The sequence below is a fragment of the Diabrotica virgifera genome, chromosome 2, assembly GCF_917563875.1.
Source record: "Diabrotica virgifera virgifera chromosome 2, PGI_DIABVI_V3a".
NCBI lineage: Eukaryota > Metazoa > Arthropoda > Insecta > Coleoptera > Chrysomelidae > Diabrotica > Diabrotica virgifera.
Window position 1 is genome coordinate 87,483,305 of NC_065444.1, and position 25,200 is coordinate 87,508,504.

The 25,200-nt window shown below is 32.8% G+C and overlaps 1 protein-coding gene across 4 annotated transcripts in view; it reads right to left on the reverse strand.

Moving 5' to 3' along the window:
* LOC114327295 (protein peste-like) overlaps window positions 1-25,200 on the reverse strand; it is a 547,602-nt gene that overhangs the window by 312,837 nt on the left and 209,565 nt on the right. Inside the window, exon 1 of one of the 4 annotated variants that reach the window (XM_028275870.2) lies at window positions 10,026-10,149. The exons of 2 other annotated variants lie outside the window; for them this stretch is intronic. In XM_028275870.2, the coding sequence (XP_028131671.2) occupies window positions 10,026-10,061 (36 nt within the window). In that variant the 5' untranslated portion in view covers window positions 10,062-10,149. Of the gene's footprint in view, window positions 1-9,903; window positions 10,150-25,200 lie in introns of those variants that run through there. One more of the 4 variants, XM_028275871.2, reaches the window with a different exon arrangement.

The window sequence follows — 25,200 nt, forward strand, 5'->3', positions numbered from 1 at the left end:
TTAATTTTTATTACATTTCGATATAAATAAATAAATTTGTTTATTGCAAAATAAAAACACCTACTCTATCCTTTGAAATAACACTTTTATTAGCAAAGACTTTCTTTGTTCATATATTTTAACTTAAATAATAAAAGTTTATTATTTTTAAATATATGCAATTGTTTAAACAATATTTCACAAACAATAATAAAATTAGTTTGATTTTTGTGGAATTAAAATATTAAAATACAACAAAATATAGAGTAAGAAAATAATATATTATATAAAGATTGGAAGAAATTTTGGTGGAAATCAACTTATGTGAATCGAACACCGCTGTCCTGCGCGTAGCACCAAAAATTATTTTTTATTTCAAAAGTTTTCTGACGCCGTGATAATTAATCGAATTTAATTTTGAAAATGTCAAATGAAAGGTACAGTAAACTTCTATAAGCAAAAAAAAATCAACTTGCTATCTGCTTTATTTTCAGTCCTGTAACATTTTGAAAAAATGAATTTTTTTTTGCGAAAGCTGGATTGCAAAATTTATTTTGCAAAATCTATTAAACCGATCTTAAAGAAATTTACAGTATTGTTTTACTGTATCATAAAGTTTTTCTGGGTGAAATATGAAGGTCCTAATTGTAGCATAAATGGTTGAAAAACGTAAAATGCGAATACTTGTTTTTGTATGGTTTTTTCGCAAATATTGCTATTTTGCAACTAGGGTGACTATTTTTTAAATTTTTAACCAATTATATATTGTAGGAAATTTAATTACGCAACTTTTATGTTAGTACAACTTTTCTCGGAAATGAATACTTTTAAAGTTATAATCAAAAAATGAAGAAAAAAATAGAATTTTTCCTTCAATTTTTGACATTTTGATTATTTAAACAATGTTCCGGACCTTTTTGAGAGGGAGGATAACTCAAATATTATTATTTGATTTATTTTCAAGCAATTTCTGCAAAAGAATTTGAGTCACCTCTCAACGTCCATCTCAAAACAGATGCGCCCTGGACTAATTATAGTTACTTGGTTTGCTTACAAAGCAAAATGTTTGGTTAGTTTCCTATTCAGTGAAGTTATGGGTTTTGTTACTTACTCTTCGTTTGTTAAATAATTTACCGTTTAAATATGTAGATATAATAAAGTTTTAATACGTTTCATGTTAAATAATTATCAACTATATTATACCATAAGAATTTTGCGACAAAGTCAAAATATTTTTAGTATTAGGAGTTACGTGTTATGTAACAAACCTTTTTTGGAGTTACGAGTTTTATCGATGAATGGTAACGGAGTTACGTGTTTTTACAATGGTGGTTTACATAAGAACGGTATAAATTCTGGGAGTTAAGTGGTCAAATTTTCAAATAAAGCTGACCACTAACAAGATTTTGTTTTGTTTGAAGGAGAAAGATGTCTTCGAGAACAAGAAAAATTATACACTTAGCAAAATGTGCAGCTAAATCGTTTCAAGACGATACATCTATACCAACAGAGAAACAAAGCAACTTAACTTCCGACAGCATACAGCTAACACAGCAGTTGACAGCAGTAATTCCAAATCAGATTCTTTAATAGAGAAAGATAATGGTACCTTACTTCCGGTTCAGGCCTACAATGAAGTCACTTTAGATGACTCCGGTTTATGCACCGACATAGTAGCACAATGTACCACAAAATCACTTGAAGAGAACGAATCTTTTCCAGCAGAGGGAATATCGAACTCAAATTCAGACAACACAAATGTTGGAGGGGATGATTTTCAATCTGGATTTTTCATTGTAAAAGATGAAGGCACCTTGGCGGCGATTTGAAAATTTATCTGTAAGTTTAGATGTTTTAGAGAGTGAAGCACTGACAGCCATTAAAGAATTAAACTCTGATAAAACCCTGCGAGTATTCTTAAATGTGTTGATCATAATTATTCTAGTTATAGTTTTGATGCGGAAAAAAATACTAGCAATCATGACAAGGAGAGAGCAGATAAGACAAACTATGCTTTAGAGTTGGATCTAGGGGTTGATGATTCAAACGGTTTCGTGGTATATGCTGAAGTGCACAATGAACAAATTCCAAAATCGAAACAATACTTTGCTTTGGTTAAAAAGCCTTTAAAGCCCCATAATAGAAAATTTCATGAAAAAGTTGAACGTGATACGGAACACATGATTGAAATGAATGTACCACATACAAGAAATGAAGATCAAGACATAGCAGAACTGAATGTAAGTGTTGATGTATTGACACACTTGTGGAAGTTTCTGAAGTGGGTACTAATAAACCAATTATTCTAAAACCCAAACCTACAGTTTGATTAGCTGAGAATTATGTAAAGTCCCGTGGTAGAGAATTACATGAACAAGTTGAAAACATTACGGAAAACCTAATTGAAATTGACGATCAAGGAATGGTAGAACCAGATAGGTTATCTGATGGTAACGATCAGCTCTCAAACAGGAAAAGAAAAAAATTTCATCAAATTTCAGAGGATGACTGGCAGTGTAACCAAGCGAAAATTTTACGTGACCAAGGGAGGGAATGCATGGAAAGGAAATTAACTAATGGAAAAGTAACAGGATACATTCCTAGACCAAACAGAATGATGAAAAAATCATTTGCAAGTGTAAAGGAAGGACTTTAAATATCATAACATTTCAGAAAAAGAGAGAAAAAAGATATTTGACAGCTTTTGGGCGTTAATATGGAAAGAGAGAAAAATGTTAGAGAAAACTTCAACTCATGTGGATTTGACACAAAGAGCTCGGGATAGTTCAGAAAAAAATATATCAAGACGATCTTACCCCTTTAAGTATTATGTACTTATTTATTGATCAAATGACTAAAGTCCGTGTGTGCAAGAAAACATTACTCTCAACCTTGGATTTAGGTGACTGGATGGTCAAAAACTGGCTTGAAAATAGCACAGAAAAAAATGATGATTTAATAGATGAGCCAAATACGAATGAGAATACAACAAAAGAAAATGAGAATACAGCAAAGAAACAAAATGCAAAGATAATGTCAAGGCAACATGATTTAAACAACAGATTGGAATCATTGAAATAATTTTTATTGACTTTACCGAATGTGGAATTACACTATTGCCGAGCGAGCTCAAAATAACTTTACTTGGAGCCGAATTGGTTATCAAAAGCTCAACTGTATCAGTTCTATGCAGAAAACTGGTGCAAGGCAAAATATTATAAGCCACTTTCTTCTTATACATTTCACAAGAACTTCGAGGACCTGAATTTGTCTTTATACAGGACCAAAAAGGATCAATGCGATATATGCAGGGCATACAATCTAAATCACATTAATAACGAAGATTTTGAAACCCACAGAAGAAAAAAAGAGTATTGCACAAGACTATCACTCATTTTATGATAATTTATCATTTACCCATGTAACAAAACTTTGTATTTTTTTAAAACAAATGTAATACACCTTTTCAATCCAAGTTGTACTGTCCTTATTTTATTTCTCCTATGTAGATAATATTCTGTAACATTGGGTCAAATGAAGGTAGTTCAAATTAACAGAATATTAAGTTTAAAACCACTAAACTCCCTAATGGAAAGTTTACAAACCACGTATCTGTTGAATTAATACCACGTAACTCCGTAACTAAATCTGGAAAAACTCCTAACTCGAATACAGATTTATATTAGGTATATTTATACAAAGAAAATATCCTACTGATATTAGAATTATATTTATATTGGTGTTTTTAAAAATATAAAATCAGCAAGGCCTACTTTTTCAAAGTTATTTAGTTTTATGTTGCTCCTGTAAAAACAGGATAATGTGAGTTACGTGGTTTGTTAATTAGGCCGTCGTTATGTTGCTTGATAAAAAAATTCTTCTAATAATTTAATTTAATCTAACTCATTCATATTGACAATTCAGACATAACTATATTATATATTTTACAGTAGACGACTTTAAAATGATATTGTAAATATTTATGAGTTGCGTTCCTGGGACGACTTTATTGTAAGATAGTTAATTCGATTACATGCAATCGACTTTAACTCAAAAAATCCGTCAGAAAAATCATAGGCTGTGATTTGTTTTTAAAAAGACAACCACAGGATGATGATTACAGTAAAATTCTGATGTTAGTGATTCCATAGTAAATCATGGGGAAAACCGTGAAAAAACCTCATAATTCTATATCAAAATTGTAAGTATTTGTTCTTATATTAAGTTTACTCTCAAAATTAACAACAAACTCTGATTGTAGGTATATGTATGTTATTTTAAAATGTAAATGATGTATCCTCGATATGTTGTTGACTTACTAATCGTAGTATTTTCTTTATATTTATTTCATCTTTCAATATGGGTAACCACATCCTACTGCATTCTGCCGAGGAATTTGCGACACAATTGGTTTCATTTAAAATAATTAGAGCCGCTTCTTTGATTTTTCTCTTTTTACTATCTGTTTCTCTCATGACTATACTTGAACCTTTCCAGTGAACTCTATGTTCATTGTCCCATGCGTGTTGAGATGTTTTAGATCTAGCAAATTCTATATTTTTAATATAAGACTGATGTTCACTTATTCTAACGTTTAATGGCTTTGATGTTTCACTTAAATAAAAATGTACGCAGTCACAAGGTATTTTATAAATACCATTCTTTGTTATTTCTTGTTCATTGTTAGGTTTAGTTTCAGATAAAATATATCTCAATGTGTTTATTGTTTTAAACGTTGTTGAAATGTTGAATTTATTTTCTATCGTTTTAATTTTCTTGGATAGTCCTTTTATATATGGTATTTAAATTTTCAATACCATATATATAAATTACTACACTATCTCCCAAAAACAGTGACGAAAAGTACCATCACAGATTTGGCCCTCGGTCCACGGCAGACCTTACATGGTCAGATGGTGCTAAGAACCTGCGATAAGAGAACTAGAACCCACCCGAAAGTCGAACAACCTAAAAATAAACCACATGTTCAGATTGACGAATGTAATATTACAAGCATGTAAGAAGCAAAATTCACCACAACATCTAAGAAACTAACAGGGTAAGTATTGGTGTCCTTGCAATAAGCGATGAGATAATTACTCAAGTAATGACCTAAGCTGTACTGGAATGGTATCGGTATCATAATAAGCGAAGCTATAGACAAAAAAAAATTACAAATGTGGTTTATCACTAGCACTTATGCTACCGCTAAAACTGCAAGATACCTAATCAACACCAATATTATATAAGTCCATGTACAACAACCGAGTCGACGCTGAGATTGAACAGTTTTACAGAGATAATAATGGGAGATCTGAATGCAGATGTGGGGAACGTGGCAAAGTTGAAAACGTCATTGGTGAAAATATACTGAGACTACGGAATGAAAGACGCGACAGACTATTTGAAGGGGGTTGGGAGAAATCCGTGGATGTCACTAAATGGGTGAAAAGTTAAACACGTAGTCTTATAGATTTTAACAAATACTATCGCACCATTCCTTCAAATCGGTAGAAAACGATGAATGTTCAGAGATTTTAAGCCTTTTAAATTGACCATGTCGGGAGAAAACTATATTTGTCCACGCGGAATTGGGTGAAAACAATGATTGTCACCCAAGCACTGCGCGCCGCGTGCATATGTTTTGGCATATCTATTGTGATGGAGTTGGTGGACAAAATAAAACTATACCGTTATAAGATTTATTCACTACATGGTAACTAATGGTAAACGTTTGGGGTCTATTGTCGCAACTTAATCTGTGAGAGGGACAAAAATATGGGACTGATCAACCTCAAAAAGAGAACGGAAATGCCTTCAGACTTGGAAGAAAATAAATATATCCAATTCTCGCGTAAACCATTCCCATTGTTTGTCATCTTAGTAACTTGAGATCTTCTTAAAGAGTGGACCAAATTTTTTACCAATAGATATCTGAAGAAATGCTTTGTCGTAATACAAAAGTTATATTGTGCATCAGTTCTAACTCCATCACTATGTTGCATTGAGATACATATCATGGGTATAGGCTTGAAGATACAATTCGTTCCTCCGCTCAGTCAAAAAAATCTTAGTCTTAAAGAATCGGAATTCCATTTGCCTAACCAGTCGTATTTCAACAATGAAAAATATAAAGATTAAGTTCTGCGAGTCTCGAGATGCAAAAGAGATGCATGTTTCAATTCCTCATAAAAATAAGCCATGTTAACAAAAAATGAGTGGCAAAAACAAGGCAACATATGATCCAACCATAAAAAGCAAGTCCGCGGACTTGAAGCGAAAGATAAGTAAATGCCTTTTTATAAAATCATGTATTAAGTTTTCAAAAAAATATTAATTTTTAAAACAACAAAATGGAGACAAACCAACGCCAGGCCCTTCAGTAATGAAGTCTCTAAGAATATATAACACAACTAAAGGAAGCAGAAAATCAAATAAAAGCAGAAATATTTTATTGCCAAGGCCAATTTTTTAACTAAAATGTTTTATTCTGTTTTTGATGAAAAACAGAAAACCAAAAAACAAATCAGAAACAAAAACAAAGCAGGAACAATACTGTGACTAAACGCCTGCTTTTGGTGACATCTATTATTTTCTTCGTTAAAAAGTGGACATTACGCCACTTATTTTTTATTTTTTTTTAAAACAATTTGACTTTTGTTCTTTGTTTACATTAGCTCGTATCATCAATCAATTTTTCTATCATTATGTTCATCTTTAATACCACCCAACTGATTTATTTTTGTCGTAAATAGTCTTATAACATTAAAATTCATTTTTCTCAAAATCATTTCTTCATAACATCCATAATTTTCTCCCGACACCCTTCATTTTAGTTCTGTAAAAAACTGGACATGATTATGTTACGAATACATTGCTCAAACTACCAATTCGCAGATTATACACGTGGAAATAGCCACAAGAATGTTGAGAAATTCCAGGTTCCATTTCTTCCTATCATTCGAATTGGTTGTCCAATTTAGTACTCTTCACTGACACTCGTAATTCGTCTTCCAGCTGGTCTTTAATCGTGCTCTGGGAATGCTTCTTTACTCACCTCTTATGGTCTTAGGTTATAAATGTGTTTTGACGGCTTCATCTCGTTCAATCTCTGTAAGTGGCCTAGCCACTGCAGCCTATTTATTTTGATGGACCTACCAATACTAGGTATAAATTTGAGCTTTACCGCCTCTCTAGTGAGTCTAATATTGATAGGTCTATCAAAATAAATAGGCTGCGGTGGCTAGGTCACTTAAGAGAATGAATGCCATGGAGCTGTCGAAACACATTTATAACCAAAGATGGAGTGATGAGAAGAGGCAGATGCAGAGCACGATTTGAGGACCAGATGAAATACGACTTACGAGTGTTAAGAGTTATAAATTGGAAAACCAAGGCGAAGGATACGAAGGAATGGAAGCTGATTCTAGTTGTAGAGCCAATGATGATGATGACCAATACTAGGTCTTAAATAAATAGCCTTATAAGTGTAAAAACCGTCCCCATGCAGATGTTTCCACCGACCATAGGTACCTTGCTTGTAGCCAAATTTAACAACAAAGTAAAAAGAATCAAAATAAAAAGAAAGAACTGAAGCAAGATAGGAAATTACTGAAGAAAGAGGAAAGTCATGTTGAAGTTCCCAAAGAATGAACGACACCATACAAGATATACGAAACATTTGCTGGATACATTTGATACGAATTATTTTAACTCACAGTACACTTTTTCCTTGTGCTACTTCTGGTACGACCTACGTATTTTATTGCATATTTAAAGAGCATCAATTTTTCGCTATAAACTGATCTTTATAAATAAATACATTTCTCATGAAGCATATCGATAACAGTATATTCTAAAGATTAAAGATTGCAAATTATTTCCAATATTTCTAAAATGGAAAGCTTTATGATAGCTTGTGAATAAAACAATTAATTATTCATTTAGTATAGTAGCGGTCACTGAATATTTTACACCTTTATTTTTATAAAGTCTGTAAAATCGCAGTTAGTACGTTTTTTCACGGTTTTTGCTGTAGATTTTAAAGAACCGCTTGTATTGACATGAAATTTGGTATACGCATAGCTAACATGTAAAAAAAAGTGATATTGTGCCGAAGTGTGCTTTTGCCAAGGAGGTAAGTGTCACCCCTTTTATAAAAAATAATAAATAATACAAATATACGTTCGAAATAAGTCCGAAATTCGATAAACTGACTAATTCTAAGCAACTTTTATTCTATAGAGTTTTTTCACTCAGTCAATAATTTTCGAATTATTTGCGAGTAAATATGTTTATTTTTCAACAAAAAAAAACGTTTTTTGACGACTTTTCGCAATTATGTAATTCAAAAAGAAAGTATTTCATCCAGAAAAGCATTCCTAGCAAAAATTTAGTAAAAGAAAATGGTGTATGCACGAGGCTTCTAGACCTAGCAGAAGCAGAGTTAGAGCTAATGAAAAATAGGTTCATATTCGAATATTTTAACGTGAAATAACCAAAAAATTAAGCGCTTTTTGGGGAAAACCCATTAATTTTTTTAAAGTGTTTAAAAAAGCTTTATTTCTGTTTTTATAAAAAAAAGTTTCTAGCATCAAACGTAAGCAAGTTACGTTCAAAATAAAGTTGGTCCCTTCTGTTTTGGTAAAAAAATCGGGAAAATCACCGCCTAATTAGCAACTTAAATTAAATTATTCGTCACCGCTTCACAAGTTGCTTTACTTATGTTGTGTTTATATGATCTGTAAGTTTCATCGATTAAAGACCTTATTTTTGAAAAAAATTGGTTTTACAGTAAAATTTTTAAAACTTTTAATTTTGAAAAAATAACTTAAACTTTTTTTCTAAACAATTTAAAAATTATTTAATTAGAGATACCAAAAATCCCAAACCGTCAAAATGTCGACTTTGCTTTTCTGAATATTTTTTGTTTTTTTGTTTTTCTGTTAGACAAAAATTGGGTAAGCTTTGGTGTTTCTAAATTTGCATACACTCGTGATTAGTGACTCCTTTAAGACCTTTCAGGTACAGCCCTTTCAAAATAAGCACTTTGAAACGATGAAACTCACAGATCATAATATAAACAATACATACACGAGTAAAGCAACTTGTGAGCTGGTAACGATTAAGTTCATTTGAGATGCTAATTACGGGGTGATTTTCCCGATTATTTTATGAAAAAGAAAGAGATTAACTTTAGCGTAACTTGTTTACCTTTGATACTATATATTTTGTTTATAAAACAAAAATAAAGCTTTTTTAAACCCTTTAAAATAGTTGTACTGAGTTTTCCCTAAAAAGTGTCTAATTTTTTGGTTATTTCACGTTAAAATATTCGATATGGAATTTGACGACTATGAGCCTATTTTTCATTAGCAATAACTCTGCTTCTACTGTTAGGTCTAGAGATCTAATAAATATAAACAACATTTTTTTACTTTTTTACATGCTACATTTTTGCCAACAGTGTTCTTTTTGACAAAATACTAACTTTTTTAGTTATTTGAGAAAAACCGTCTAAAAACATGGTTATTTTGTTGAAAAATGAACATATTCGCTCGCAAATAGCTTGAGAACAAAAGCCAGATATACGTGTCCAAAATGCCTATAGGTATTTGAACGACGCGACGCACAAAATCAAGAGCAATAATTGCCAAAATCAGTAATTTTGATTCAGTTTTATTCAAACAAACGTCATTCTATAATTTACGTTTTGTTACATTTTGTAAAATAGAGTTATTTTATTTTGATTTTTTAATTATAATCAACCTATCTGGTTGTACCACTGGTAATGTCGCTTTGACGTAGAAGGTGCGTTTAAACGAGTTAAAAATTCAGAAAATTGGCCACCGGAAAGGGTGTAAACTATTTAATGGCTACAGCTACAGCTCTACATCTACCTATTAGTAAAAGTAAAAAAATTACCATTATATTTCTTTCTGTTGTGGACATCTTATCAACATTATCACTTTACACACATACGAGTACACCACAGTAGCCGAATCGTGAGTAAACATTTAAAGACTGACACATTTTGCATCACTTACTTGGTATGCCTGTAAAGGAGAAAAATTTGCTGGCATTTTGGTTAGATAAAACTCGATTTGACACACTGATACAAAAGCTTAATATTTATTTACGTAACATTACACTCTAGTTGTTGTAGTTTTACTAACGTTGCAGACAACCACTTATCTTATCTCGCATCTGGGATGTGATAAGCTCTGATGATGTTGACCAAAATTGATATTATTATGGCAGTCATTCATAATTTTAAAAAGTAAACATGTAACATGTGGTCTGATTTGCGTTATCAAAATAGGATGTGGTTCGAGGTTCGAGTTATGTTATTGTCCAATAATGAGAATTATGTATAATTATTTATACAGAGTGGGCCAAATAAAAGGAGCCACCCCGATATTTGGCAGTATTTATTGGATTTTAAGAAAATAAAAAAACAGGTCAATTTTTGATCTAAGGGGGACACATTTTTACGGTACAAACATTTGTCATTTGTCAACTCCCTCCCTTCCACTTCCCCCACCCCTTATTTTTAAATAGGGAATAGGGGTCTTGTGCTAGCTCATTTGAAAGGATATTCAATTCTCTATTCAGTAATATCAACATTGACATAAAAATTTATACAGGGTGTCCAAGAAAAATTATTTTAAATTAAATTAATTGACACAAAAAGAAGAATGTATGTAATTTATTTAACTCAGAATACATTCTACTGCTGATAAAAAACAGAAAACAATGTTTATTTGATAAATAAACACTGTTTGTTGCTTAAATTCAATATTCAACCTACCGAGAGGCAGATGGGTGGAAGCTTGAACATTAAAATTAAGCAAAAAGCAGTGTCTATTTATCAAAAAACATTTTTTTCTGCTTTCTGTCAGCAGTAGAATGTGTTCTGAGTTAAATAAATTACATACATTCTTCTTTTTGTGTCAATTAATTTAATTCAAAATAATTTTTCTTGGACACCCTGTATACATTTTTAAGTCGATGTTGATATTACTGAATAGAGAATTGAATAACCTTTCAAATGAGCTAGCACACGACCCCTATTCCCTATTTAAAAATAAGGGGTGGGGGAAGTGGAAGGGAGGGAGTTGACAAATGACAGATGCTTGTATCGTAAAAATGTGTGCCCCTTAGATTTAAAATTGACCTGTTTTTTTATTTTCTTAAAATCTAATAAATACTGCCAAATATCGGGATGGCTCCTTTTATTTGGCCCACTCTGTATATGTTACAGTTCAAGTTGATTCTCAGTTAGAGTTGACTCCAACTAGTTGGAGTCAACTCCAACTGAAACGTGCAGTAAAAGTTGATTTTAAAAATATAAATCAACTTTTACTAGTTGGAGTTGACTCTTCCTGGGTCGATTCAGTAAATGTTGATTATACGAGAATCTCAAGTGCATTTTTGATGAGTGTGCGTTTCTTTGTTTTGACCGTTTCAACTACTTATTAGTATAGTCTGTAACGTCGCCCCCGTTAGGTAAATTATTCTGATTCGATTTTTTGCACAAACTTACCCAAAGAAATACATCCGTATAACAATCCTTACACAGGGTGTCACGCGGTACCGCGGTCGAAAAATTGTTTAACCAATTTTTGTTAACCAAATTCACAAAAATAATTTTTATTACTCTATCTCATATTATGTAAAAATGTAGGAAAAGATGAAATACCCGCTGAGCTATTGAAGTTAATCAACGAGGAAAACTTAGACCTTCTTCTTGGACTATTTTTGTTTGACTATACTTGTTTACAATACAGGGACTATCCCTAAAATATGGCTTGAATCAGTGTTCATACCACTGCCTAAAAAGAAGAACGCCAAATTATGCCAGGACTTCCGCCTTATAAGTCTATTAAAGAACATTCTGAAGCTTTTCTTGCGTATCATACAGAACAGAATATATTATAAAAAATGTGATGAGGTCACCGGTCAAGAACAATTTGGCTTCAGGAAAGGTATGGGGACACGAGAAGCAATATTCTGTCTTCAAACTCTGGCACAAAGATACAAAGATCAGTAAGCAGACCTTTTTATCTGTTTCATAGATTTTGAGAAAGCGTTCAATAGGGTGAAGCACAAGACCTTGATAGAAAGATTGAATGACATCGGAGTCGACAAAAGTGATTCTAAAATTATAGAGGCTATTTATTGGAATCAGACAGCAATCATAAATACCAATGGTAATACGTCAAGGCCAATTGAAATACAACGAGGTGTTAGACAGGGTTGTGTGCTATTACCCATGCTTTTAACGTCTACTCTGAGGTAATATTTGCGAACTCTTTATCGCACCCTTCAGAAGGAGTCAGGATAAATGGTCAGAGAGTAAATAACATCCGCTATGCAGATGACACAGTATTAAGACTGATTCGGACCATAGTCTGCAGATACTGTTGGATAGGGTTACTGAGAGTTGTGAAAAAATGGGGATGAAGATCAATACTGCGAAAACCAAAGTTATAAGAATATCAAGGAACAAAAATTTACCTCTTCCAATAAATATGTGAAACACCAACCGCTTGAATACGTAAGCCAGTACAAATATCTTGGTTGCTGGTTTAACAATCAACTTGATTAAAAACAAGAAGTCAAGAGCGAGAATAGAGGTAGCCCGACAGGGGTTTATCAAAATGAAAAAGCTTATTTTGTAACAGTAGCATTAATATCAGCCTTAGATGTCATTTTCTGCATTGCTATGTGTGGTCAATACTTTTGTATGGAACGGAGGCCTGGACACAACACAACACTGATGAACAAGGTGGACGCCTTTGAACTCTGGCTTTATAGAAGAGACTTCAAAATACCTTGGACAACCCACACCACCAACGAATATGTTCTGATGAGAACAGGTACAGATAGGGAACTGCTAAAAATCATTAAAGTCAGAAAAGTTAGCTACCTGGGACACATAATGAGAAACGAAAAGTACCGCCTCACGCAACTGATCATCCAGGGTAAGAGTGAAGGAAAACAGGGTCCCGGTAGGCGCCGGATTTCATGGTTTACAAATATCAGAAACTGGACCGGCCTTGATTCAACATCTTTGTTTAGAGCCGCATTGGACAGAGACAGATTTGCCAGTGTAGTCGCTAACCTCCACTAAAGGAGAAAGCAACACAAGAAGAAGAACTTTCGACTTGTCATGGTGATGACATGTGAGCTATAAATTACAAAAAAAGTTGGGTTTTGTGGTTTGACAGAAGTTTGAATTTTTAAATGTCAAAATGGTGCAATGGTGCATCTCACTCGCACTCACATTGATAGCTGCGTCAATACGCTCCTAGCGCTCATTGTTAATAATTAAAAATAACCGCTTAGTAATAAAATAATAACAAAAATTTCTTCAGTATCTTGTAGGGGGGTCGTTAAAATTTTATTTGGTGACTTTCGGACTTTCATAATAATAATTTTTAACTGAGTTATTAAGCCTTGAAAATGGTCACTTTCGTATTTTGCAAATTTTAAATCGCGTATAACTCGAGAGCAACAAAATTTTACAGAAAAATCACAAAAGACCTCTTTTGCTCCGAATGAGCCAAATGATGTAAAGAAAATTGTCCTAAATAAATTTTTTTTGTGAGTTTGTTTAAAAAAAATGTTTAAACAATTTTTCGGCCATAGTACCATCTGACACCCTGTGGATTCGTTATTTGGTCGAAGAGGACCTCTTTTTTAGTAAGTTTGTGCAAAAAAATCGAACTGGAATAATTTACCTAACGGGGGCGACGATACAGCCTAGACTAATTTGAACATATTCAGTCACATTTAATTTCTAGAACCGGCTGTTTGTGTGAATCAGAATCAACTTTTACTAAATGGCATTGGGAAGAGTATACTTTTCCTAGTTGGAGTCTGCTTTTACTAGTAAATGTTGAATTTAAATCTTCATTTTATATTTATAATCAACTTTTACTGAAACCAGCCGTTAGAGTCGACTCCAACTAGTTGGAGTCAACTCCAACTGGATAATCAACTTGAACTGTAACATATACATATTATTTACAACTAGTGGTTATGTTACAGTTCAAGTTGATTCTCAGTTAATAGAGTTGACTATTCCTAGTTCGAGTCAACTCCAACTAAAACGAGCAGTAAAATTGATTTGAAAAATTTAATTCAACTTTTAGTTTGAGTTGACTATTCCTGGATTGATTCAGTAAATGTTGATTATACGAATATAATCTCACGTGCTTTTTTGATGACTGTGCGTCTCTTTGTTTTGACCGCTTCCAACTACTTATCATGATTTGAACATAAATATAGGCCAGGAAATGAAGCTAAAAAAATGTCAAAACCTCGTAATTTTTTCGTCCAGCATCGATTTGAACAAAAAAATTCATTTTCTATACTAAGCCGTTGTACTCTTTTGGTTTTTTAAGGGTGACAACTACCCCTAATTGTAAAAAAATTATAAAATATCATTTTAGACTTTAATAATGTCAACATTTGTTTTTTATTAGTTAAATAATGATTGTTTTATGCTTTAGGATATAATCATAATCATAAATTTCCAAGTGGAGCAAAGGACAACTTACGGTGTTTCAAGTAGCATGGGGAATGAAGGTGAGGTTGCTAGTCCCACGCATAATCTGTTGAGTTCCGTCCAATTTTGTTTACTAGTTTTCTTCATTCTCTTCTGTATTTTGCTATCTTTTTTGCATCGTTCCGTGTTAAATTATTTTCTTTGGGTTCTTTCTCTATTGCTCTTTTCCACGTATAAGATGGTCTACCATTTCTCCTTTTGCCTTGAGCATTGTAATGTAGAGCTGGTCTAGCAATATTTGTTCCTGTTTTTCGTAAGGTCGGTCCTATCCACTTCCATTTCCGTTTTTTTATTGTATGTTCTATTCTTTCTCCATTTGTTATTCTGCACAATTCGTCATTAGTAATTTTGTTTAGCCAAAATATTCTCAGTATAATACGTAGGCACCTGTTAATAAAGGATGGTGTTTTCTGAAAGAATTGTTTATGGTGTTTCCATGTTTCTACTCCATATACCAGGACAGACTTTACATTAGTTTCAAATAATCGTAGCTTTGTTCTTCAGCTGATGTTTGTCGAGCCCCATATCTTGCGTAAAAAGTTGAAAGCGTTTTGTGCCAAGCCTAATCTTTGTGTTATGTCCTTTTCTGTGCTTCCTGTTGTGTTTACCAGACTGCCCAAATAACAGAAATCTTTTACTTCTTCTACTTGTTTCTCTTCTAAATATAGGTATATTGTTTCCGTTCGTTTTCCCATTTGATAATATTTTCGTTCTTTTGGGATTTATTATTTTTAAGCCGGTTGTTTTTGCTATGTTGTTCAATCTGGTAATTTTGTTTTGCATGTGTTGTCTGTTTGATGTTATGAGGCATATGTCATCAGCGAACTCTAGATCCTCTAGTTTTTTAAATGGTGACCATTGTATATCTGTTTTTTATCTTCAGTTTGTTTCATTATCCAATCTACGACTATTATAAACAACGTCGGTGACAAGACACACCCCTGTCTTACTCCTTTTTTGTGCTTATTTGTTGGGATAGTTCCCCTTCATGATCAACTCAAGCAAAACATTCGTCGTAGAAATTCCTTATTACTCTTATATATTTGTCTGGTATTCCATAGAGTTTGATATTATATCCATGCTTTAGGATATAATATCATAATATTTCAACTCTTAAAACCACCCTTGTTGGAGCTATAAAAAATTTATTTATTCTAAAAGAATAATTTCGGCTTGCATCGATTTGCATGAAAAATTGGGACTAGGATCATCTCACCCTGTACTTCATATTCTATATCATGCTTAAGGGCGTTGATTATTTTTAGGGGTGTAAACTACCCCTTATTTTCAAAAATTATATAAAAACATTGTAAACCTTAATGTGGGTAAAATTTGGTTTTGATTGTTTAAATAATGATTGTTTTATGCTTTAGGATATAGTATCATAATATTTCAAACCTTGAAAGTCACCCTTAATAACATTGCAATTTTTTAAGTAATTTAATAGTGTTAGGTTGGTAGATTGCCATGATACGTTGCAGGGTTGGTATGTCGAGTTGAAACACTGACTCTAACTTATAATTTTACATATTTATGATTTACTAGATCCACTCAAAAAAATTTAGTTCGTAATATTGATTAACAGTGATTATTGAATAATATTTCGTTGTAACAACAATTTAAATTTTTGTTTCAACGAACTTTTAGACATCGACTAATGTATTTGGTTATTGTCACAATGATTGAATAATAATTGTGAAAATAACTAGAGTATATTAATCAATAACACTCAATTTATTCAGCCAATAACTTAGTTTCGTATATTTAATAAATTATGTTAATTCTCGCAGCAACTCACTTTCTTCATTCCGTAGATGACAAGCAATTACCTTGGTTTATCGTGACAACGTACAGATTTCATTAAAACAATGTACAAATGTTGTTAATATAGGGTAACATATGATTATTGTATAGATGTAAACTGATTGTTGTGACAACGAATGCATTAATCAATCTACTACTGCGTTTAATAACCACAATCAATGCGTTTATAGTGACAATAAACGTAGTTGTTGAGACAATAAATGTTTTGCTTGACCATTTGAAATGTAACGGCTTTTCCTTATCGTGATACCCCTAGCTTCTCTGTGTTACCATTATTTAATAAAGAATTCTTTGTTAAACAATGCTGTTACCTCTGCTGAAGTGCCGAATAATAATTTCATTTCGTCTCCAAGTGTAGTCCGTAGTAGAAGGAAGTTTTCGTGTGTCTATTATCGTGAAATTTCGGTCGAATTATTTTTAAATTTTTTTCGAATCCTGAGTGTATTTTGAAAATTTAAACGCAGAATAAAATACTACAGTATTATCGAGGGTCTGAAGTCCCTGAGAACTTCTATAATGATTATTTTAATAAGTCACAGGGGTGAAAAAGGGAAAATTTAGTATGATTTTTAATTTCAAATATGTATACCATTCAAAAGAAACTTTTTGTTTATTCTAAGGGACTTTCAGCCCTCGGTAATAATGTAATCTTTCATTCTGCGTTTAAATTTTTTAAAAATACTTATTAGTTTTCTTAGGATTCCAAAAAAAAATAAATCCGTTTAAAAAGAATTCGATCAAAATTTTGCACCTGCTCAAAAAGGAATAAAGTGATATACATTTTTGGAATCACTATTTCAAACGCTTTTAAATGAGCTATCACATGATGTACTTTCCCTTTAAAAAAAATCAAAGTTATGCCTGTCACCTGAAGAGGGATCGTGTAAAGTTCGAAACATTGATGTTATAATATACTTTGATTATTTTAAAAATCGACCTGTCCAATCGTTTTGCTTATGTGCTAAAAATATATAAGTTAATAAGGGGCCGGGGGGGAGTGTAACACTTATTCCAGCGCACTGTATAAGTGAAATCATACTATGATTGCTTATATTATGAGAAATCACATAGTGTATAGTCCATTAGGTTTAGGACAAAAAGGGGGATTTAAAAAAATACTATTAATTAATATCATACATTGGGCTAATGCATTCAGTAATAATTATTCATATAAAATACGTCCATAGTAGGAATGAAAGAAACTGATTGTAAGAATGAATAGAGTCGCTTGTACGAATAACCGTATTTATTGTGGGAATTAACGGAATTAATTGTAAGAATAAACGGAAATAATTGTAGAAATAAACTAAATACGTTAGGAGAAATAACACTGTTATTGACACAACGAATAATCTTCGTCGGTCAATAAACGACGTTGTTGTTTCAATGAATAGTGTTCGTTGACTCAATGAACAGAGTTAGTAATATCAATAAAGTGATATTATGGCATACATGATGAATGTTCATCCATTCAATAAACGTAATACCTTGGCTCAACTAACGAAAATAATTAATTGATGAACATCGCTTTGTTGTTCCAATAAAACCAAAAATTGGACAAATTTTAAGTATTGCGTTTGTTGTCTGAATTAACATTTTTATTGATATTACGTCCCTTTTTCGTTGAGTGTCCATCAACACAAGGTTACTAAGATGTTGTTTCGCGGGTTAGTCCTTCTGGACACCCTTCTCGCAGGACGGCTCACTAGCATAGTGACGATCTTAAGCTTACTATGAATTATAACAATAATATAATGCTCAATTTAATGCCTCTGTGTACTATTTATCTCTTCTTCCAACTCGGACTTTGGAAGTAACCTATACGTGAGTCTCTGCGAGGCACTTCGTTCTGTAGATTTGTCGGCAGTCTACAGGTTTTCCCGAATACCAATTCAAACGGTGTGTAACCTCTTGCTGATTGTACTGAAGTATTATATGCAAAGCAATAATATTGTACCCATGTACTCCAACTTGTCGGGAATTTTGACAGTTCTATTCTCAGATACGCATTTAAATGCTTATGAGTATTCTCTAACGCTCCAATTGTCTCGTGGTGATATGCTGCGGAGTTTAGTTGCTCTACTTGCAGCAATATGCATGTTTCCTTAAATATTCTTGCCATAAACTCTGTGCCTTGGTCTGTTACAATCCTTCTGGGTACTCCATACCTCAAAATGAAATTTTCTACCAATGATTTTGCTATCGTTTCGGCTTCTTTATTCCTTATTACATTTCCTTCTATGTATTTGCTTAATTCGCATTGTAATGTCAATATATATTTGTTTCCATTGTCATATTCCTCGAGTGGGCCTACAAGATCTATGAATATCTATTTAAGCAGCTATACCTCGCTAAATATTCACTGTAAAGGAAATCTATGCACAGATTAATTTTATTTATTAAAAAAGATACAATTTAGTGCTGTATCATTTTTTTGTATCTCTAATACTTTCGGAGATATTTTGAAGAAAATGGTCTCTCTCTCCTGTCATTTCCCCATTGCTGAGGATCGAGATTTCTTCCAATATTCCTAACAATGTTTCTCCATTGGTCTCTATCTTCAGCTGCTCTAAGAACTTCGCAGAATGAGTTTCCAGCTGAATGCTTTATTTGTTCAGACAATCTAGTTTGTGATCGTCCTCTTGATCTTCTCCCCGGAACGTTTCCAGAAACAATTAATCTCTCCAAACTGTCGTCACCTCTGCGAACAACGTGACCAAAGAATTGCAGAATTCGTTGCAGACATAATGTGGACAGCCTTTTTTTAATATTGAGTTGGTTTAGAATGGAAACGTTTGTCCTATGAGCTGTCCAAGGTATGCGCAGCATTCTTCTCCAGCACCACATCTCAAAGGCATCAATTTTTTGGCGCTCACATGCGCGAAGAGTCCAAGTCTCTGCTCCGTATAGAAATATTGAGAATACAAGGGCATTCACCAGTCTCATCATGATATTTTGAGAGATAGATCTGTCTTTCCAAACTTTAGTTAGGCGACTCATCGCATTTTTTGCCATACCAATACGTCTCCGAACTTCTGTTTCACAGAAAAGGGTGAAAATTACGAAATTGCAAAAAATTATTTTATCTTTAAACTCAAATTTTTCTACATTAAAGGTCAAACTTCTTGGGTGTATTGATAATAAATATATAAAAATAATTACAGAAGGCCGAAGATCAATTTTAATTAGGAGGGTAGTTAGGGGGTTGTTTTCACTGATTTTTTCGTAAAACAAGTAGGTACATTATGTCGATCATAAGTCGCTCAATTTTTATGCTAGAAACTTTTTTTGAAAGCTCTAATTGTATAAGTACCTGAAAAAATACAAATTATGCATTTCAAATTATGCATTTGAAGAAAAAAGCTAACTTTTAACATGCCGTATCTCAGTTTGTATTGGTTGTAGAAAAATTATAAAAAAAGGGATTTTGTTTGTGTTTCTAAAAGATACCATTTTTAGCGCTACAGATTTTTGGTTATATGTACATTTTTTGAGTTATTCTCAAAAAACCCTCTAAAGAAGTCGATTTTTTCGTCGAAAAACTGTTACTTTCAACCGCGAATAACTAGAAAAATATTAGTTTTACGAAGAAAACGTAAAGAACATGTTTTGTTAGAATTACATTTTCCATCGATTTCCATAGTTAAAATGTAATAAAAAATTCCCGCCCCCGAGAAGGGGTGGCAAACACCCCTAATCTATCATCCTATCATCCTACCATTTGTGGAAATTTCAATAAATCCATGCTGGACGAAAAAATTGCGAGCCAAAATGCTTCATTCCCTGGCCTATATTATATCCAGTAACATAATTTCTAGAATTAAGAATTATTGTTTGTGTGAATTAACTCGTACTATAAATGGCATTGGGAAGAGTACATTTTAACTAGTTGGAGTCTACTTTTACTAGTAAATGTTGAATAAAAATCTTAATTTTATATTATTTTATAATTGACTTTTACTGAAACCAGCCGTTTGAGTTGACTCGAACTAGGAATAGTCAACCCCAACTGGATAATAAACTTGAACTGTTAGCCAAGCCGCACACCAAAGAAACATGAAACGAAAAACATGAAACATGAAACGAAAAACATGTTTCATGAAACTAAAACACTGCTAAACAAATCTCAAAGTCCGCCTACCAATGAAACGAGTGTGATTCATGCTCATGACACATTTTAATTTTCGGAGAGTTTCATAAATGGCCGGACGTATATTTGTTTAGCAGTGGTTTATTTCCATGAAACGTAATTTACGTTTCATCTTTCTTTGATGTGCGGTCGGGCTAAGGCAGGCCGCACATCAAAGAAACATGAAACGTAAATTACGTTTCATGGAAATAAACCACTGCTAAACAAATATATATTCGGCTATTTATTAAACTCTCCGAAAATAAAAATGTGTCATGAGCATGAATCACACTCGTTTCATTGGTAGGCGGACTTTGAGATTTGTTTAGCAGTGTTTTCTTTTCATGAAACATGTTTTTCGTTTCATTTTTCATGTTTTTCGCTTCATGTTTCTATGGTGTGCGGCTTGGCTAATAAGGCAAGCCGCACACCAAAGAAACATGAAACGAAAAACATGAAACATGAAACGAAAAACATGTTTCATGAAAAGAAAACAATGCTAAACAAATCTCAAAGTCCGCCTATCAATGAAACGAGTGTGATTTATGCTAATGACACATTTTTATTTTCGGAGAGTCTCATAAATGGCCGGACGTATACAGTAGAACCCCGCAAATCCGAACTAATTGGGGGGACAGCCTGTTCGGATTCCGAAAAGTTCGGATTATCCGAAAGTTAGCCTAAGAAGCTAAGGAGGATGATTTTTAAAAGATATGGTCTGCCACCGATCCCTTTATGAAACTTTTTCCGCACGTTTATGCCTCCAATATTCTAAAGCTGAAAAATATTTAGATCACTGAAATATTAAATCACTAACGCCAGTGGTTTTGTTTTGTCACGGGACATGGGAATTCGGCCATGTAAATGATTCATTTAATTTGTAATCTGGATATTGATTACACTATGTTTCTCATGTTTCTCATCTTTTTCAATGCTTTCGTTCATAGTATACCATGGGAAATGCGTATTATGCACATTCCTTTATTGATCGTGTTTAAGTTTTTATAAGTATGTACTATGTGTATTTATTTTTTAAAATTTCACATGTCCAAATTCCTATTAATTTTACATTGTTAAATTTTCTGGTTCTCTGTACATATAATAAACATGTTCCGTAGTCATACAACTCCAAAGAAAAAAAAAATAAACATGTTTTTAAATTTTTATTTTGAATTTTTAGAATTTTTTTCACTTTCCGTTGGTTCGGATTTGCCGAAAGTTCGGATTTGCGGGGTTCGGATTTGCGGGGTTCTACTGTATTTGTTTAGCAGTGGTTTATTTCCATGAAACGTAATTTACGTTTCATGTTTCTTTGATGTGCGGCGTGGCACAGTTGTTAACACTAAAATTAACTTTTGCATTTTACGTAGCACGTGTAACTGGCATTTACACGAGGTACAATGAAGGTATTATACGCCTGAATCCAGCGTAACAAAAAAAAGTCGATTAATAGCAAGCTGAAATTTTGTTAATAGCTTTAAGGTGTCTAGTCAGATAAAATTTGATGTATGGGAACACTGGAACAGAAGTAGTTTTAATAATCGTGGAACGTAATTTTAATTATGGAACGTGTATTCATGACAAGATTATGATTGTAAACACTAGCAGGTTGTTTTTAAGTTTGTTCAATTGCAAAGTTTATATAATAATATACGAAAAACCGTTTGTCCGACAAATATGTTGGGCATTTTAATAAGCCCTACACGAAGAACATGTCAAATGACATAAATATATTGGTGGTAAATATCAGTCTCATTTTTGAATGAGAGTTTCATGAAAGGGTTAATGAACAAATCAATTGGAAGTTCTGTCCGACAAAATACTGTTCCACAATTAAAACTTCCCCTGTTCCAGTGTTCCCGTACATCAAAGTTTGTCCGACTAGACACCCTTAAGCTATTAACAAATTTTCAGCTTGCCATTAATAAACTTTTTTGTCAGGCAGGCCTATTATTACTTTTTTTGATGGTGAAAAATAAAATCATGTACTTGTTAGAGTAGAATATCTTTAATATACGTTAAGTATCGTGCTGGAACAAAGAAATTCAGCAGCAGTTATCAAGAAAATTACCAAATGGAGATCAGTATCAGGCAGACCACGAGGAAGGCCCAAAACGAGATGGGAGAACCAGATAGTCGAGGACCTTAAGAAGATTTGAGTCAGAGAATGGGTAACCATAAGCAAAAACAGGAACGAGTAGAGAAAAATTGTAAAAGATGCCATGTCAAACAATTATTATTATTGTAAAACCAGAATGTTAATGCGGACTGATTCCCCGAGACAAATGAATCGGAAAAGCCCAAAGAGGGTGGCAATCACTCCGCTAGGATTGTAGATTAATAAGCTTGTCTGTAATGGGTCTACCCCAAAATCCCGACAGCCAAAATCCCGACAGCCACAATCCCGGCGCCAGAATCCCGACAGGCCAAAATCCCGACAGGCCAGAATCGCGACAGGTTTGATAAGTTTCTTTTTAACATATAATTACATTTATTTCTTATTTTTTGTTTATGGCCATCTGTATTTAATTTATTAAATGCTTTTTTTTTAAAACGCTTTTATTTAGTTCAATCGTTTGCGTCAAATCTTTAGACGTTAATTTGACTGCCTTTTCTTCAATGGAAATGAATGAAATTTTGCAGATATATTGATTCGCGGGAACAATATACGAATAGTCGATCAAGAAATTTTTTTATGTTTATGAATTGTTTAACCTTCCGATGACCAACCTTTTTTTGTTACACGGATGACCAAGAGGGGGAAAAATGACCCCAGGTCAAAAATTTCAAAAATGACAAATAAAAAAAAATTAAGTTTTTTTTTAATTTTTATTTTTTTTTATTTTTATGGCATGGACTTTATGTCATTCAGCCAGTCACAACATGAGTATTAGTGTCATGTGTAGTGTGTATGTTGAGTAAGTGTCTTGTTACTTTGCAAAGTCGACGTCATTAGCGTAAAACTACTTGGAATTACACATAATAGACGGTATTTCACTAAACATCAACTTCAAAATATATTTTTTATTCGTAAAATATAGGGAATTTTTTTTGTTTCAAAATATGAGGATATCTAGAATAATATTAAAGTCAAATAAAAAAATAATGAGTTAAAAATTGAAAATACTTTTGAATTTATTAAAGAAAAACATACGCTGGGGTCACAATTTCCCCCGCTTGGTCATCCGAAGGTTAAATAAAAAAAAACGATTTTAATGGAAAATGCTTAAATTCTCTTGTTTTTTACAATGTAGAAACTTGAAACTTTTACAGATTGTAGCTAAATATATGAACTATAATTTCAATTTTTACGTTATTTGTTTACGTTATGCTTCATATATAAACAATAAAGTTTCAAATTTATCCAGTTTCTGTCCGATTTCTATCCATTTTTCAGCGAAAAAAAGTTATGGCAACGCAGAGGGACGAATGCTGCCTTTAGTATTGTCGTGGGCTTCAACTGTCCATATAACGCAAGGTTCGACTGTTAACTGCGCTGCGCTGTCGTGAACTTAGGCCCGAAAATGTTTCCGTAAGGACAGGCTTAAAAGCCTGCATTGAGCCTGCAAAGCTTACGTTTCATTGAGCCGAGTGCGATCATTAAGGTACGTATCCATACAAGGGTGAACCCCGCTCGGTGTAGCTGCTCAAATGGATACAGCATGCGCTCCCTTACATATAAACCGCAAACCGGTTGAAACGAAGAGTGTACGCGCCAAGCGGCGATCACCGACGTATCCACTAAGGGAGCTACTACACCGAGCAAGGTTTACCCTTGTATGGATACGTACCTTTAGACGGCTTGCGCATCGAAGAACTGCATTGCGAGAAATTAACAGCGTCTACACCGTGCAATAGTAAAGTATTACAAGAGATGGAAATACTGCGAAACTGTAATAGTCGTAAATAATGATTTTGATTTAATAAATGTACGAAGAAATTACAGAAAATGTACAATGCATGTATCAAAAGTTAAAATAAATGCAAAGAACGTATCTGTCATATACCTACATCCTTTTTTTAAACATGACGATATATTTTAATGTTTGAAAAGTGTAAAACTAAAAAGTAAAAAATAAAACAATATGAAAAAAAATGTTTTAAGAAACGCTTTTATTTAGTTATGAGTGACTATAATTTAAAATATAAAAAAATCAACTAAAAAGCAAAAAATAAAAAAAATCAAACCCGACGGATTATTCGGAAAAAACGTTCGTCAAAAAAATTCAAAAATCTAACACATTCGTTAAAGAAAAGCGTGGGGCGCGTCTTCATCGAATAAACGGTTTTCGCCCCACGCTTTTCTTTAATGAATGTGTTAGATTTTTTCATTTTTTTAACGAACGTTGTTTTTCGAATAATTCGTCGAGTGTGATTTTTTTATTTTTTGCTTTTTAGTAGATTTTTTTATATTTTAACTTTTAGTCACTCATAACTAAATAAAAGCGTATCTTAAACATTTTTTTTCATATTGTTTTATTTATTTTTTGTTACTAAACAAAAGTATTTACCATTTAATGTTAACTGATTTTCTAAATAAATTTCTAACATGGGTGTATGAATTAAATTATTTTTTTTGCCAATAATATATACATAGTCCAATGATATATGTATAATCAAATCCTGAATTCAAGTTTACTTTCATATAATAGATATTATCATGTCACTTAAACCTTCCATTTCAGTAAGTATA